General features: G+C 45.9%; 2 protein-coding genes across 2 annotated transcripts; one reads left to right on the forward strand and one right to left on the reverse strand.

Annotated features, from left to right (window-relative positions):
* The first annotated feature begins 827 nt into the window (after positions 1-827).
* ehd1a (EH-domain containing 1a) lies at positions 828-11,483 on the forward strand. The gene is made up of 6 exons (XM_068740026.1): positions 828-1,326; positions 5,117-5,214; positions 8,595-8,836; positions 9,451-9,621; positions 9,904-10,068; positions 10,380-11,483. Exons 1-6 carry the CDS (start codon positions 938-940, stop codon positions 10,911-10,913), a joined length of 1,599 nt encoding a protein of 532 aa, XP_068596127.1. The 5' UTR covers positions 828-937; the 3' UTR covers positions 10,914-11,483.
* Positions 11,484-13,205: 1,722 nt separating this feature from the next.
* Positions 13,206-14,067, reverse strand: map1lc3cl (microtubule-associated protein 1 light chain 3 gamma, like). The gene is made up of 4 exons (XM_068740693.1): positions 14,010-14,067; positions 13,871-13,926; positions 13,647-13,753; positions 13,206-13,473 (listed from the first exon to the last, which is right to left on the reverse strand). The coding sequence occupies exons 1-4, from the start codon at positions 14,065-14,067 to the stop codon at positions 13,206-13,208; spliced, it is 489 nt and encodes a 162-aa protein (XP_068596794.1).
* Between the last annotated feature and the right edge of the window lie 1,374 nt (positions 14,068-15,441).

A 15,441-nucleotide genomic window follows, 5' to 3' on the forward strand; every position in this document is an offset into this window, starting at 1 on the left:
TGCACTGACATGAATTAAAGTTTTTATTTGAGTATCCAAAAGCTATAGGTCAGGAGGAGATAGCAAAGCATTTATTAGATTGCATATCACTGCGACTAAAATACAAAGATAGGCAATAATATCAAAAATAATTTACATTTGTAATTATTAAAGCTACCTGCTTTACTACACAATATACAATACAGTACTGCAATTCTTTGTATAGTTTCTAGTGCCAGGTACCCGAGCAGCGCTGTGACGTATGCTTGCTCTGCAACGGCCCAGACCACTGAGCAGAAATTACAGGGGTGTAAGAAAAACAAACAATCAAGACGTTTGTGTAATAATTATTTAAGAATTGAAATGGGTTATTGTTAATTACATAATATTCAACTGCTTATAGTTGAGACTATTTTAAGTGAGGGTTGCGACGAATCGATCAGCATTGTCGTGCGGCTCTCACTGTGAAATAATCTACTTCCGGCGTCCGCGTGCCAGCCAGCCTTCTTCTTCTTCGGTGGTGCTCACTAACTGACAGCTGGTGGGTGCTAGGCAAATTAGCCTTTGGGCGTTGTGGCGGTTTTGTTGTCATTGTTGCCGCCCAGCAGTCACGCTACGCAGCGGTGTGGTGGTGTTCGGCTACCTAGGGCTACCTCGGGCTAGCCGACGTCAGCCGGAGTGGGTGGAGGGGGGGGGGGGGGGGGAGTCCTCTCTGAATGACCGAGCCGAAGTTGTGTGGACCGCTAGCGAAGAGGAGGGTGGGGACAAAAGTTCCGAAGACCTCGCCCCAGCAGTTGCTTCATTCCAGAGGGCGAGCTAGTCGCGTAACAGCGTGAGAGAACCACGGATAGAACCACGGCTAGAACCACGGCTAGAACCACAGCTAGAACCACAGCTAGCTTCTTTTTTTATTCATTCAAGGGAGGCCGACACAGTTGTGTCAAGTTAAGGGGCAACAATGTTCAGGAAAAGCATGAAGAAGGATCCCGAGCTCTTCCAGAACGTCTCGGAAGGGCTGCGGCGGCTTTACCGGACCAAACTATTCCCTCTGGAGGACACGTATCGGTTCCACGACTTCCACTCCCCGGCGCTTGAAGACGCCGACTTCGACAACAAGCCCATGGTGCTCCTGGTGGGGCAATACTCCACGGGCAAGACCACCTTCATCCGGCACCTCATGGAGCAGGACTTCCCCGGTATGCGCATTGGCCCCGAGCCGACTACGGATTCGTTTATCGCGGTGATGCACGGTGACCAGGAAGGGGTAATACCGGGCAATGCCCTGGTGGTCGACCCCAAGAAGCCCTTCCGCAAACTGAACGCCTTTGGCAACGCGTTCCTCAACAGGTAAAGACGAGATCTTGAAATGAGCAGCTTGAATGTAAAAAGTTACCGGAGCTTAGCCCGACAGTTATCTAGTCACGTGACCCGGAAGCGAGCGTTATGGCGTTAATGTCATTCAGGAATGCGACTTTCTAAAGAAATCGTCATCCTTGGTTTAATCTGCTACTACTGCTGTACTTCCGGTTTGTCCCACAGCAAACCAACGCCCCCCCAACACCAGCCACTCTCATGTCCTCCCTCACTACGTCCGTGTGGGTCGTCCTCTAGCCCCGTCCCCTGGTGGTCCCGTCCTCAGCATCCTTCTACCCGTCTCTCCTCGACGCCCCCCCCCCTGAGCGTTCTTACTTTAACGTCACATCTTGCTGTTGCTCAATGCTCCCAACTTGCGTGGAAGTTTTCCCTCTTTCATCATCCCGAGAGAATATGTGTGGATCCGGTTGTGTCTCCGACAGTAAAGAGAAGGAAAACCCAGCGCTCATGGGAAAGGACTCGTATTCCCTTTGGACCTAATCCTAATCCTAATCCTTGCTCATCACTTGGCACTTCTTCTGAAAAACACCTGGCGGTGACGGATTGTTTTCTGTCAATGTCACAGTGTGCCCCCCCCCCCCCCCCCCCCCCCTCCGGTGCAGAAATAGTTTGCTAGGCAACAAGCTGACCTTGTACTGTCCTCGGAGGTTCCTTGTGATCATAAATAAAAAATAATAAAGCAATTAGGTGGTGTGAAATCTTGGCACATAAGGTTAAAGGTTTTGGCATCTTCCAGCACTATAGCATTGAGTCAGCAGGTGATTCACTAAGGAAGAAGTACTTCAAGACATTCCGCTTGTTGGAGCCTATTCGGTTATTCCCAGAACACCTCTCAAATGTTTATTAGTCATCAAGTCAGCTCTTTGGATCCATAGTGCAGTCCGGAGTGATGTACTTGTGGCAGAACCCCCTGTGAATCAGAACTACCTAGTTGTAGTCTGTGTATTTATAGTCCAAATAAAGCCCCAGAACAAGATGAAAGAGTCTGGGCCGACGTTGCTACGGTTAATCTCGTCTAGTCTGTGTGGATTCTGGATGGCATCGTTCGGTGTCACTTCCTTTGTGGTTGTGTATGTGGGTACGTGACAGACGGATAACACACGGTCTACGAGCTCAGGAGGAGTCTGTAGCTTCATTTGTCATTAATTTAAGATTATTAAGTGGAACGAACGATCGCGTGTTCCAGTAATACAACATTCACGCACACGCCTTCCCAGTTCAGCCAGTTTTCCCATTACCCACCGAGTTCTGCTCGATTACACGGAGTGTTTGCTTCTCTCTGTCGCTCTAAGGAAAGTCGCTCACGCAGTTCAGGTGACGCTTTAAAAGGGCCGGTGGCGCTACGCGTCACGGGCCGCGCGTCGCCCCTTTGGAACGCTCGATGCAGGCCTGAAGGGAAACCAGATGAGATTGTGTACGATCTAAGACTATTGTTCAGCAGGGCATCGTTTACGAAACCCTTGGGCTCCGTCCCGTAAGAAGATGGCTGCCGTTGAATTGAGTCTGCATCTTTGTCTCAGAGGCAGGCTGGAGGGTTGTGTGCGTGCGTGTGTGTGTGTGTGTGTGTGTGTGTGTCACAGACAGCAGGTGCAGGACCCGTTTTAAATAGTGTGCTGTGTACAAAATATTTAGTCCGTTTTTGATGGCACATTTTCCAGAGCTCGCCTTGAACCGAGACGACGGCGTCCGTTTTGCAGCATTTAGAACCGGGGCTGTTTATAATCTCGGTTTGAACCGGTTTTCCCTTTTCCCTCCCAGGAAGCTTAAAGTACTTGAATTAGTGTTTTGCTCCTAATAACAGGTGGATGGCGACATTGAAGGGTAGACTGATCTCATAGCCGGCAGTAAGTAGCAGAGAAGCAGGCTGTGCCTTCAGCGCGATGCCGTTTCCACTGTCGCTCTCGAACCAGTCATTCAACCTGCCGACGATCCTTTAACTACCAGCCACAGATCGGACTTAACCAAAGTATAATCAGCTATTTATGAGTAAACATAAATCATGTGATCCACACGCACGGTATGCTCTTGGATTGAGCAGACTCAAAGGGTAATGGCTAGCGTACTAGAGTACGTTTTATTTATTTATTAAAGCCCGGCCTCTGGTTGTGTCCTTTGCATGTTGTTTAGATTCTTACCGAGTCCCAAGTCACACTTTCCTATAAAGTAACTTTTCTTCTGTCTCCGGTTGAACATTTATATTTTATAGCTTTTGAACCCAGTTGGGGTCGGAGGACCTTCGTGTATTTGACCTCTCTGTAAGCCGTTAGTCAGCAATGGTGGAGTCCCCCCCCCCCCCCCCCCCCCACACCCAGCCCGCACCGTCCTGGCCGTGGCCTGTTATTCCAGGACACTGACTCTGCACTTTACTGAGAAAGGAATTGCACATGAACGTTTGCGAGTGTGCATCAATCTACGCGCTGTAGCGCAAATGTTACGATTTTAGACAAATCGAGGAATAAAAAACAAAAAATACCCAGTTGTGTACTACTTCCCCAGTATTGGTTGTGTTTCCTCTACGCTAGAGGAAGTTAGGGTTACAATGTGAAGGAAGGTCATAGGTCATAGGTTGTCGGGCAAGTTGGAGTCGGACTTCCAATCATGTGACAGAGGTCGCCATGGGGATGGTTAAATCATTTAATCGAGATGTCTCCGGACAGTGAGGGACCATGCTTATTGTACTTCATGTCCCTTGGGGACCCCCCCCCCCCCCCAGTGTACGGAGGGGTCAGCTATTTCTTAGAATTCCAGCTGGGGTTTCTTGAGTTTGGAAAAAGCAGCAGATAGATGGATGGAAACTTCTGCCAACATTCCAACGGAATATCATCCCTCGTTCCCTGTGAGAGAAGCAGTGGAAAAATGTAACGCAATGCCGTGGAAAGGATCTCCCTTCTCTCATGTTTACATGAATTATGGGATGTCTGGTGTGTCTGTGGACCACGATTATGGTTCCAAGCAGGAATGTGGACGCACGGTTCTGCCGGTCTTATGACCGGCCGCCGCTGAGATGGTTCACGGTAGAGTGAGGAGCAGCTCTCTGGGCTGCGGGGTGTTTAACAATCTCCTCCTTTGTCTCCAGCAGGACTCTGAGGGTTTATGCAAAACCCACAAAGTGTGTGTGTGTGTGTGTGTGTGTGTGTGTCTGTGTGTGTGTGTGTCTTGGCTTGATTTCTTTTAGAGACAGAGACGTCCCCTCCTTTGATGTTTAAATCCCAGTGTCCTGACTGAGACAAAAGCATTGCTTCTGGCAGTCAAGCCATGAAATAATGTCAGTGTTCCCCCCCCCCCCCCCCCCAGTGTGGGAAAGCGGGCCGTCATAATATAGTTCCACTGTTGTTGTAGAAAACAAACATACGTCAGCGAAAGCCACCCCTGTGCGATGTTAAACGGGGGTGGCAAAAGCATTTTTGGCGATATCCCATAGCTGAAGGAACAGAGCGGCATGTCTTGTATGATTTACAGACGAACTGATTCATCCTCCACAGATACTAGTAGTTAATCGATCGCTAAATAACATCAGGTGAGCCACGGCATTTGGCTTTATCATTTTAAAGCTGCTAGTGTAGACGAGCGCGGTGGTTGGCAGCTCCTGGAACCCGAACGTTTCCTTCCACCCACTGCCACTGTGTTTTATAACAGAGTGTTCCACTATGTTCCACACCGAAAAGGTTTGAAACCCCCCAGAATAATGTCTGTTTAAATCTAAGCCCACGTATGAACCTGCTGATTTTCCTCCCCCCCCCCTGCCTTCCTCACTCTCATCCAGGTTTATGTGCGCCCAGATGCCCAACGCTGTCCTGGAGAGCATCAGTATCATCGACACTCCGGGAATCCTGTCTGGGGAGAAACAGAGGCTAAGCAGAGGTCTGGATGAATCACGCACGCACGCACGCACACACACACACACACACACACACACACACACACACTCTCACGCTCGGCTACTTCCCACTACTACTGCCATTTACCGTAATAAAGCCACACAACGGAACAAGGAAGAGCCGTGATCACGTGCGACAGAAACGCGAAGGAAGGAAGTAAGTTGTGAGCGAGCAGGAAGCATCCGGCGTGCTCTTCCTGTCCTGAACTGTTTGGCTTGTGCTCCTCTAAGTGAGCAATCACCGACTCACTCCTAGCGCTGCCAAACCTGTATTTAACCCTTTAATGCCCTCGGGCCCCAGCCTACCCAAACAGACCGAGTCTGAGTCTTTTAGGTAATTTCCATGTGTTTTTCCGTCGTGTCGTCTGCGTTCACATTCTTTCCTATTTTATTCTCTGGTCCTTTTGTTTTCGGTTTGACCGTCAGCAGTAGTTGTAAATATGACCCGCGTCTGTGCGCCCTCTCTGTTTCTCACTGTTTCGTATCTGAGGCGTTTCCCTCTGCTCTGCGCCGAGTGAACGAATCGATCCTCACGATCATCACGCTTCAGGGTCACTTTGGAATTGCCACACACACACGCGGCTTTATTTCTGATGATTTGACATAACGGAGGCTGAAGCTCTACCGTGCGGCTGAATGCAGCTTCTGCTTTTTCAGCCCGACTTGAGAAGCAGAATTCTGCGTGCACGAGGAAGAGGATGTGGAGTAAAACGGCAAACATAGCAAAGTTTCCCAAGACTCCGCCTCACGCTTCCACCGCCTGTGTTGCATAAAGACCGGATTTTAAAAAACTGGTGCTCGACTGTCAGGCAACTGGCAATAAAGAAGATACTTGTTTTGATATTTGTTTTGTTATCAAAGGCATTTAAGACAAATTTTCTTTGATTTTTTTTTTGCTGCTGCTCTCTGCTTGGTATCGCAGTTGATTGGATTGTCTGTGAATTTTGGACTTTGGGTTTTACCAAACCGTCTAATCAAAGATAAAACTCCGAGCTCTCTGAAACTAAAACAATTCATCGGCATTCACCGCTATCTGACTTTTTAATTCTAGATCATGAAAATATTTGTCGGTTGCATTCCCAATAGGAAGTAAAGGACTCAGTAAAGACCAAAAAACGTATTCTCAGTGACAGGGAAACACACGCACACACACACACACACAGGCTATCGCCATAACTGTTTTGGCATAAACAAAGATATTACTGTAATAGCGGTGCCATCTGTAAACGGGACTGACAGGATTGTGACTGTGTGTGTGTATTGGTGCACGTGTGCATGTGTGTGCATGCTCACACACAAATGCTCGAGTACAGGTCTAACAGCCGCGTGCTTCCTTTGCTTTCAGAAACCAATAGATAATATTTCTCAATCGAGTGTTTTCATTGGATGACGCTTTGATTGTGGATTCATCCGTGCTCCTCAGGAAGTGCGGTTCAGTGCTGCTTCTTCTTTCGTCAACCACAAAGTGATTAAAAACTGAAAATAAAAGCGTGAATTTGCAGAACAACTTGGCAACTTTCCCACATCTTGTAACTTGGTTTGGATTATTTTTAATTCAGCAAAACGAACTGACCCGAAAATGAAGACGCGTCTGAAGCTTGGTTGAAACTGAAGCCGGAGACAAAAGCTTACCGGTAGCTTGGAAGGGAACTTGTGAACAGGACGTTTGATAAGTTCTACTAGAGGTCCTGTTAACCTGTTAAGTGAACCTCAACTGCAGCAGCTGTCTCCGTCTGATTCTGTGACGCACACGGAAAACAGACTTAAGAGAGAAGAGCAAATATCCTGAACCGTCTCCCGCACGGATCATTGAATTTGAATATCCCCACTTTTTCACACGCCTTCCTTGCTGTGCATTTTCTTTTTACTTTCACATATGCGGGTAACCCGACCCTAACTGCTCTCTCCTTCCTTTTCCTTTCACTTCACTGTGTCTCTCTCTGCCTGTCTTTCGTAGGCATGCGCTCAGACGGCCTAAAGCCTGCCCTGTAGGAATGCGTGCGCGGCAGATCTGGTGCCGATTGTGCGACCGCCGAGATGAGCTTTGAGAGAAACTGCATTCCCCTCAGATCAGAAGACGCACAGTCACTAATCAAAACCACAATTTTTGTCTTTCTCAATCCTTCCGTGGGTCCTCCGGCCAAAGGAGCGGTCAAAGATTCACAAGAATTGTTCAGTTAGTCCCCTTGTTCATCCACGTAACCAAAGGAAATGAGGAGCGCAGTTCGTTTCTGTCCTCAAACCGCTATAGAATATATTTGTAGCACATCCCGGCTCAGACTCAACGTCTAAAAAACTCTGTAGCATTTCATATGTACGATCTAAAATTGAAAAGAGTCTTTTTCAAAAGGATTAAGCCAAATAAAGGGTTTTATGTATGAAGATCCACAGTTATGAATTCCTGCCCAATTCTATGCTTAAATTGCGAGTCTCATCTGGTCACAGTACAAATAGGAATGTCCTGCCATTGGTGGTCTTGGACTTGACTAACAATTTTAAAGTAAACTAAATAAAAACAAGCTCATTTTCCACCTCACAAAGACTCGTATAAAGCATTGTTTGAACTGAAGATACAGGTAAACCCGGTGCAGTAACCCGTCTTATGAGACCCAAAATTAAAGGTTGTTAAGGTACAATGATCTTTTAAAAGAAATGTCATCTTGATTTATCTTAATTTTTTATCTTACTTAAGTTTCCAGATTATGGATCTCAGCAATTCTCCATCAAAACTCTGAATAAAAACGTATTTTTTTGCTACCAACCCTGGTTATCTCTCGACCCATTATTTGCAGTTTGATCCATTTATTGACTAGTATTATATAAATGTACATGTGTTAGTGTCGGGGCCATACAATATATATCCACTGTGGCAAGAGATTACTGTTCAGAATTGACAAACTAAGTATGAGGCAATCTGGGTGCTTCCATTATGACGTGCTGCAGCTGGCAATGACAATGTCAATTTCTCAAATATAAAAAGTCCCTTTTTTAAAATGTGTTTTGATCACATTTCTTTAAAATGGATCAAAGTGATCATTAATTAATATTGTACCTGTATATTGTTTTACAATTTGTTTAGCTCCTAAATATTAATATCAGTATTTGCTTCAGACAAATAGAGTAGTCAACATGATATGACGAGCTAAATCTGAATACTAGCTGTCCTCTCATGATTTCACAACGACAATGCAAACAAATTATTTGACAAATTTGAACCTTTTTTCATCTTTTATTAGTGAATCCTTGGACGTAAATGTAAATAATGGCAGGAAGGGTTTAGCATTGTGAGTTATCGGGCAGCACAACGATGTCTGGGCGTGCCCGTCTTTAACCGGTGGGTCTTCTCGCCCCCGTCTTTCTGCAGGATATGATTTTGCTGCGGTGTTGGAGTGGTTTGCAGAACGTGTGGACCGCATCATCCTGCTGTTCGACGCCCACAAGCTAGACATCTCTGACGAGTTCTCTGAAGTGATCCGTGCCCTCAAGAATCACGAGGACAAAATGCGTGTAGTTCTGAACAAAGCGGACCAGATCAGCACCCAACAGCTGATGAGGGTCTACGGAGCGCTCATGTGGTCTCTGGGGAAAATAGTCAACACACCTGAGGTGAGACGGAATTTGTTTGTCAGATTTATGTAGCCCTCAAACGACCTTTAAATGTCACGCGATCTTGGGGAGATCAGGACAGACTCGCAGACGACTGACCCAAAGATGGAGGAGTCGGATAATGACGGCGTTTAGCTAATGTCCTGAGTTTGTGTCACAAAAACGAAAGTGTGAATGTGACAAAGTGTTTTTAAATCATCCTCCTCAACGTGCATGTGCTGCCTTGATGCCATGCGACCTAGTCCGTCTCATGATTCCCCTCCGGCTCTTGAGTTAATGTTTGATCCGGTCCCGCGTTCATAAACCGATTCCAAAGAAACCTTTGGATCACGCAGGGAATTATTCATTGATTTTGAGGACTCATTGCAGCCAAAGTCTCTCCGCCGAATCTGAAGCAGAGAACACGCGCACATCTAAAAGTTTGATCCCTTTCGTTTCATCGTCGATCCTGCAGCGCTTCATCCTGCATCATGCATTTCTACTTTGAGTATCCAAAAAGCATTTTTGTGTGTGACATTCTGTCATGTACGTGACCTTAAAAAAACAATTTCGGGTGGGGGCAATGAAGTGTAGCCTAATGAATTGTTGTGCATAACTTGTGCGAACCATTCTAGGTGGTTCGTGTATACATCGGGTCGTTCTGGGCCCAGCCCCTGTTGGTCCCGGACAACCGGAAGTTGTTTGAGGCCGAGGAGCAGGACCTGTTTTTGGACATTCAGTCTTTGCCGCGTAACGCGGCTCTACGCAAACTCAACGACCTCATCAAACGAGCCCGTCTCGCTAAGGTCAGTACGAACAAAAGAGGGTCACAGCCGCGCTAGCGGCTCCGTGGGGCGCAGCGCTCGTTTGAGCTCAAGGCTAACATCAATATGCTCACAATGGCATTGTTTATTTGCTGATAGTGTCGTGTTCAACATGTTCATCGGCTTACTTTTTGATCAACATTAGCTTACGTGCACCAGATGCAAAGTGCCACTGATGGAAACCCTCCTGTCCAGCCCCAAAGAAGCCGTTAATGTTTAGCTTCTCAGCTAATAACTAAAAATATGTCTTTTTATGGCCTCCAGGTGCAAGCTTACATTATCAGCTCTCTGAAAAAGGAAATGCCAAGTGTGTTTGGAAAGGATTCCAAAAAGAAGGAGCTGATATCCAACTTAGGAGAAATCTACCATAAGATCGAGAAGGAGCAACAGATCTCACCTGGAGACTTTCCCAACCTCACCAAGATGCAGGTGCGATTTAACAAAAATGACTTTTTAAATCTGGTTACCTACAAAGTAGTTTGTGAGTTAAACATAGTTTTTATGTTAAATAAGCCATTTGGAGACAAAGGTTTAGAGTAGAATGACCCTCCAACCCTTGCACTTTACCTTATTTCCTGCCTTTGCGCACCAGGATGGGGTTGAGATTTATTTTTCCTGGTTTGTCAGGAAATCCTGCTTCTTGTGTGTCACTCCCATTGGGAGCCATTGAAGATTGATCTATTTCTATCAGCAATTCCTGTTTTCTCTCCCCCCCCCCCCCCCACCCCCCATCCCTTCAGGACCTGCTGAACGGCCAGGACTTCACTAAGTTCGCACCACTGAAGCCCAAGCTGCTGGAGGCCGTGGAGGACATGCTCGCCAATGACATTGCCCGTCTCATGGCCCTGGTGCGCCAGGAAGAAGCCACAATGCCCAGCCAGTGCGTCCAGGGCGGAGCTTTTGAGGGAACCATGAGTGGTCCCTTCGGTCATGGCTATGGAGAGGGCGCCAGTGAGGGGATCGATGAGATGGAGTGGGTGGTGGGGCGCGACAAGCCGACATACGACGAGATCTTCTACACCCTCTCTCCCATCAACGGTAAAGTGAGCGGCGCTGCAGCCAAGAAGGAAATGCTCAAGTCCAAGCTGCCCAACACGGTCTTGGGAAAGATCTGGAAGCTAGCCGACGTGGATAAAGACGGCTATCTCGACGAAGACGAGTTCGCCTTGGCCAACCACCTGATCAAGGTGAAGTTAGAGGGCCACGAGCTGCCGGCCGAGCTTCCCAAGCATCTGATACCTCCATTGAAACGTGGCACAGAATCGGAGGACTAGATGGGGTGGGGGGGGGCAGCTTGCTCTAACAAGCCATGGCAACGCTTTGTATACTCCAGAAGAAACAAAAAAGTACCATAAGCGAGATCATCGTTCTTCAAGATGCTCCAGGCTTCCTCGCACACCGCAAGGAGGCATCGCTGTGATCTTGTTCACCAGAGAGAGACTGGAGGGTTTCGGGGAGGGAGGGGGGGAGGGGGGGTCTGTGTTTGTGCATTAGGGGCTAATGTTTGCTGTATATCTATTAGGAAAAAAATGGGGGTGGGGGTGATTTGCAAACTGATGAAAAGACTTTACTGGTTCATGAACTGATGAGTAGATGGAGGTTCCATGATGGGGCTGAACATGGATTTATGCATCCTGTGTAGATGTCAGTTAATTATATAGTCCATATTATGTTCTTCCAAAGAAATAGATTTCCCCTTATGGAGAGATAGAAAATAAATGAGATCAAACGACTGTTAGAATTGTTCTATCTCTATTTTTGTATTCCTGAGTGTCAACTTTGACTCTTTCCAAAAACACCCCTTTTTATTATTTTGCCAGATAAATAAAAAGGAATATTGGACCATGTAACTTATTGGTATGTGGGTTTTTGTTTCATGCGAGTGCATCAGACTTGTGATTATAGAGAGGAAAGTGTTTCTACAGGAGTTTTAGGAGTAAATTAGATTTCGCTTTTCATTCGTTGTCCTCTGTCACTACGATGACCTTTATTTTGAAATGCCCTCGTTTTGATAGTTGCGGCGCGCTACACTGCTCTCTGTAGGAAAGAGGATGTAATTGTCATCAGTGCTGCAGGACACGTTGCCTTTGACGGCATGTTCTTTAGGGTAGTTTAACGTAAAATGAAGGATTTTGAAAGAAGTCAAATTAAGTTTACAAAACAAAAATGTATTCCACGCTGACATGGAAGAGACGGACGCTTCCAGTTTTTATTTTACTAAACTTTGAATCTGTCTAATCACAATACAACTTAATATTTTAAAATGTTGAGGAATGAGAAAGAGTAACAGAACGTTGATAAGTCATGACCAAAACTGAAGCAGCTTGCAAATTCCAGACATTTAAAGAGAATAATAATTTAGACGACATTCACATTTCAGCAGAAGTTAATAGAAAACCACGAGAAGCATTAAAAACGGAACCTCCTCTTTTGTCTTGCGTGTCTTGCGGTGGATTCAGGGCTCCTGCGGTTCTGGCGTGATAATAGCCTGACAGAGAGCTGCTGGAATGCCCACAGCGGCGTGAAGTGAGAGGAGGCATGACTGTATTTCCCGTTGTTTCAGCACACTCTGTGTTTGAATAGCTGGCTCTCTTCCCTACTATATCTGTTCTGCACACCGTTTCCTTTTTCCTGTCTTCCACTGCCAGGGCGTCCTATTTTCTCCCGTCCCCTTTTCGGCTTTTCCCCTGTTTTTCTGCTTCTGTTTCGTTGCTCATGTGGATTCCCATCGGCCCTGTACGCTCTTCGACCCCTGCGTCCACGTTGAGGGTCAGGTTTGTCCTTTTTGTCTGCGTGTTTAAATATAGTTTCTCCAGTGCCTGCCTGTGACACACGCTGACCCTCGCAGGTTCTTATAGGTCGGCCTGATGTCACACAATCGTGTGGAGGGAATACCACTTCTGTGAAGCAGGTGAGGAGTGAGGCCCCTGTCGGATACGAGTGCACGGGGACTTTCGGTCAGTTTTCCCATCAGTATTCCGCTGTTGTTTATAACCGGAATTCTTAGCCAGGACTACAAATTGCTGCATGACTATAAGAGTTTATAATTGAAACTTTTAATATCTTCAAATGTTTCTTTAGTCATTTCGTTCATTCATCTGTGAACTTCTTGCTGTGAGACAACAGCGCTACACAACAGAATCTGTTCGAGCTCCATCCAAATCAAATGGATTTGTGGCACAAAAGTAAATCAAAAAAGGATTGAGAGGAGTGGTACGTAGTGCGTCACATTGTTTTGGCGTAAATATGTTTTGTAATATCAACAGAGCACACACGGGCAATAAGTTAAAAGGTTAAACATTTTATTTATTACTGGGGATAAAAACTGGAGAAATTGGTTTTCAGCAAGTTCATCCAATGGTCACATTTTTAAAAAAAGGAAAAAAAATGAATTCAGAGGCAATCGGTTAAAGAAGAGGGAAGATAAGTGCTCAGGTGAAGTCCGAATACCAGCGAGATGAGGGGGGGATGGGGGTCGAGTGATTTGCTTTGTCAGAAAGTCCAGTTCATGAGGTAGGATGATAATCAATATGCGATTGAAAATAATGGACTAACTTTGGGCTTGGCTAAGTCTGTCCTTTGTCTTCCCATTTCAGGTTGAGTGATGTCCCCACCAGTGGTTCAGGGTGGAGTTCATATCGTCTCAGCAGGACGGACCGGCTGGTGACTGAGGGGGCTCCGAACATCTCCTGCGAGGCGTATGTGATGTAGAGGAAGCCATCAGCATCTCTGTGGCAAGAATAAATCTCCCCCATGCTGGACGACATGCAGGACATGCTTTTCTCTGCCACTAGGAGGAACAGCGCCTGGGTGGAGTCCAAGGCAATCTTATTCCTAACAGAACAGCAAGAGAGACGGTTGGGGGGGTTGATACAATGCAAATCGGACCGCTGGAGGGAGACGGTGGAGTGAAAAGATAAGAGCGGCAAGACAAAGAATAGAAGAATCAAAAACTGTCTGATCAAATCTACCATTCTACAGTCAAGTATCACACGTGCAGCGTTTACCTGAGCAAGCACAGGAACTGGCCCAGGGTGAGTTCAAAGGGAACCAGGAATTTTGTTTTGTCCAACAGAGGAAGAGTCTTTTCACGGGTGTAACGTTCAACAATTACCTGAATACAAAAAACACACCTGGGATCAGCTGCCACAGCCATCACATGTATTATAAAGAAAACCGGAGATGGGATGCATTCATTTTGTAAAACACACAGAATGGGAAAACAACTCACAGGTAGTTTGTTGGGAAATTTAGACCGAATGCTGCAGACTTCATCTTTTCTTGTTTCTAAATTATATATTGTGAAGTCAGATTGTTATATATGCAACAATCATGGCAATCGAGCAAGCAGTAAAAAGAACGTGACATACCGAGGCATTTCCGCTGCTTGAAGGGCATCAGCTCCATGGATCTTTCAAAAGGAGCCATGTCTGCTGCTTGGGTCTGTCTGCACAGACCAACAGGGGCGGAGGCGGCGCGGCGATCCTCCCAGGGCCGACAGCAAATCCCAGTGAGCTCCTCCGACCGCTGGTGTTTTATAGGAGACAGAGTCGGGAGGAGATCCACTCTCTGTGTGTGCGTGTGATTCAAAGCAGATTCACACATACTGTCTATCTCACACAGCATTGTCACGTCTACTTGTGATATTGGTGCTGCTGTCACGTAGACATTTAAATGTGGAGGAGCGCGATGAGGACGTCCCACAGTATATGGAGAACAGAAACAACACATGCCAACATGGATTCAGCCAAACCGGGCACCAGGAGCCAGCCTCTGGCGCCGATTGACCCTGGTACCACCTCCTCTACCATGACACCATGGAATGCTCTGGGTCTTGTTAACGCCTGGCCTTACAGCCTGATTGTCATGTTGGTCGCGTCCTACATGGCAATCGAGATTACAAGCGTGGGATTAATATGGGGTTTCTTCTGCATGCATCTACAGTAATACCTCGACATACGAGCGTTCCGAGATACTAGCAAAACTTCTTTAAGATGCGAGCATGAATTTGAGATGCGATTAGTTGTGCTTTCTTGCAGATGATCACCCTCTGCTGGTTGAAATATGGCCCTTTAGCAAGTTGCACGACTACATCCATATCGAACACACAGAATCCAGATACATGACTGACATGCCAAGATCACTCAACAGAAAAAAAAAATGTAATTGTTCAAATTATAGTTTTAAAACTGGTGGACTTTTGGCATTCTTAAACAACTACTGGTATAAAATTGCTGAGGAACATTGAATGTCTAAACTAAAGGAAGAATAGAGGGACACACAGCGAGTCGAAGGTGCCTGATTAAAGAAAACACGAACCTCTAATGTCGCGGGTTTTAAACGGTTTTTCTTATTGCATCATAGGAAAACAACCTGCGTCATGATCCTAATTAGCATGCCGCAATTATCTTAATTAAAACAGAAACTAAATAAAATATCTAACGCGTCACCAAACAGAACATAAATTACAATACTAAAATAATTACAATATTGTTTTCATATTCAAAAGTAAAAACCTCTGGATTGTCAATGATACGATCCTGGTTATTTTTGCCCCAGCCGTGGTTTCAGGAACGTTTCCTCAGTTATTGTGTGTATATATATTTTTTTATTATTATTATTATAGTACATTAGTTTATAAAGGGAGTGGTTGGTTGTTCGGGACCATTTGGACAAAGACTTCATGGCTATTTCTCTAAATGTTGTGTTGTCAGTCTCAGGATTATACACAGAAACATTAGTGACCTGGATGACCTGAGTATCAACAGATATTATTTATATTTAGACTAAATGACGACAAGA

This window comes from Brachionichthys hirsutus, chromosome 6 (assembly GCF_040956055.1).
Source record: "Brachionichthys hirsutus isolate HB-005 chromosome 6, CSIRO-AGI_Bhir_v1, whole genome shotgun sequence".
NCBI lineage: Eukaryota > Metazoa > Chordata > Actinopteri > Lophiiformes > Brachionichthyidae > Brachionichthys > Brachionichthys hirsutus.

Coding starts and splice junctions, on each gene's coding strand:
- map1lc3cl (XM_068740693.1), bottom strand. CDS start 14,067: ATGGCTCCTTTTGAAAGATCCATGGAGCTGATGCCCTTCAAGCAGCGG. Junction 13,754..13,870: donor AATTTCCCAACAAACTACCT/GTGAGTTGTTTT, acceptor TTTTGTATTCAG/GTAATTGTTGAACGTTACAC. Junction 13,474..13,646: donor CAGTTCCTGTGCTTGCTCAG/GTAAACGCTGCA, acceptor CTGTTCTGTTAG/GAATAAGATTGCCTTGGACT.
- ehd1a (XM_068740026.1), top strand. CDS start 938: ATGTTCAGGAAAAGCATGAAGAAGGATCCCGAGCTCTTCCAGAACGTC. Junction 1,327..5,116: donor GGCAACGCGTTCCTCAACAG/GTAAAGACGAGA, acceptor ACTCTCATCCAG/GTTTATGTGCGCCCAGATGC. Junction 5,215..8,594: donor GAAACAGAGGCTAAGCAGAG/GTCTGGATGAAT, acceptor GTCTTTCTGCAG/GATATGATTTTGCTGCGGTG.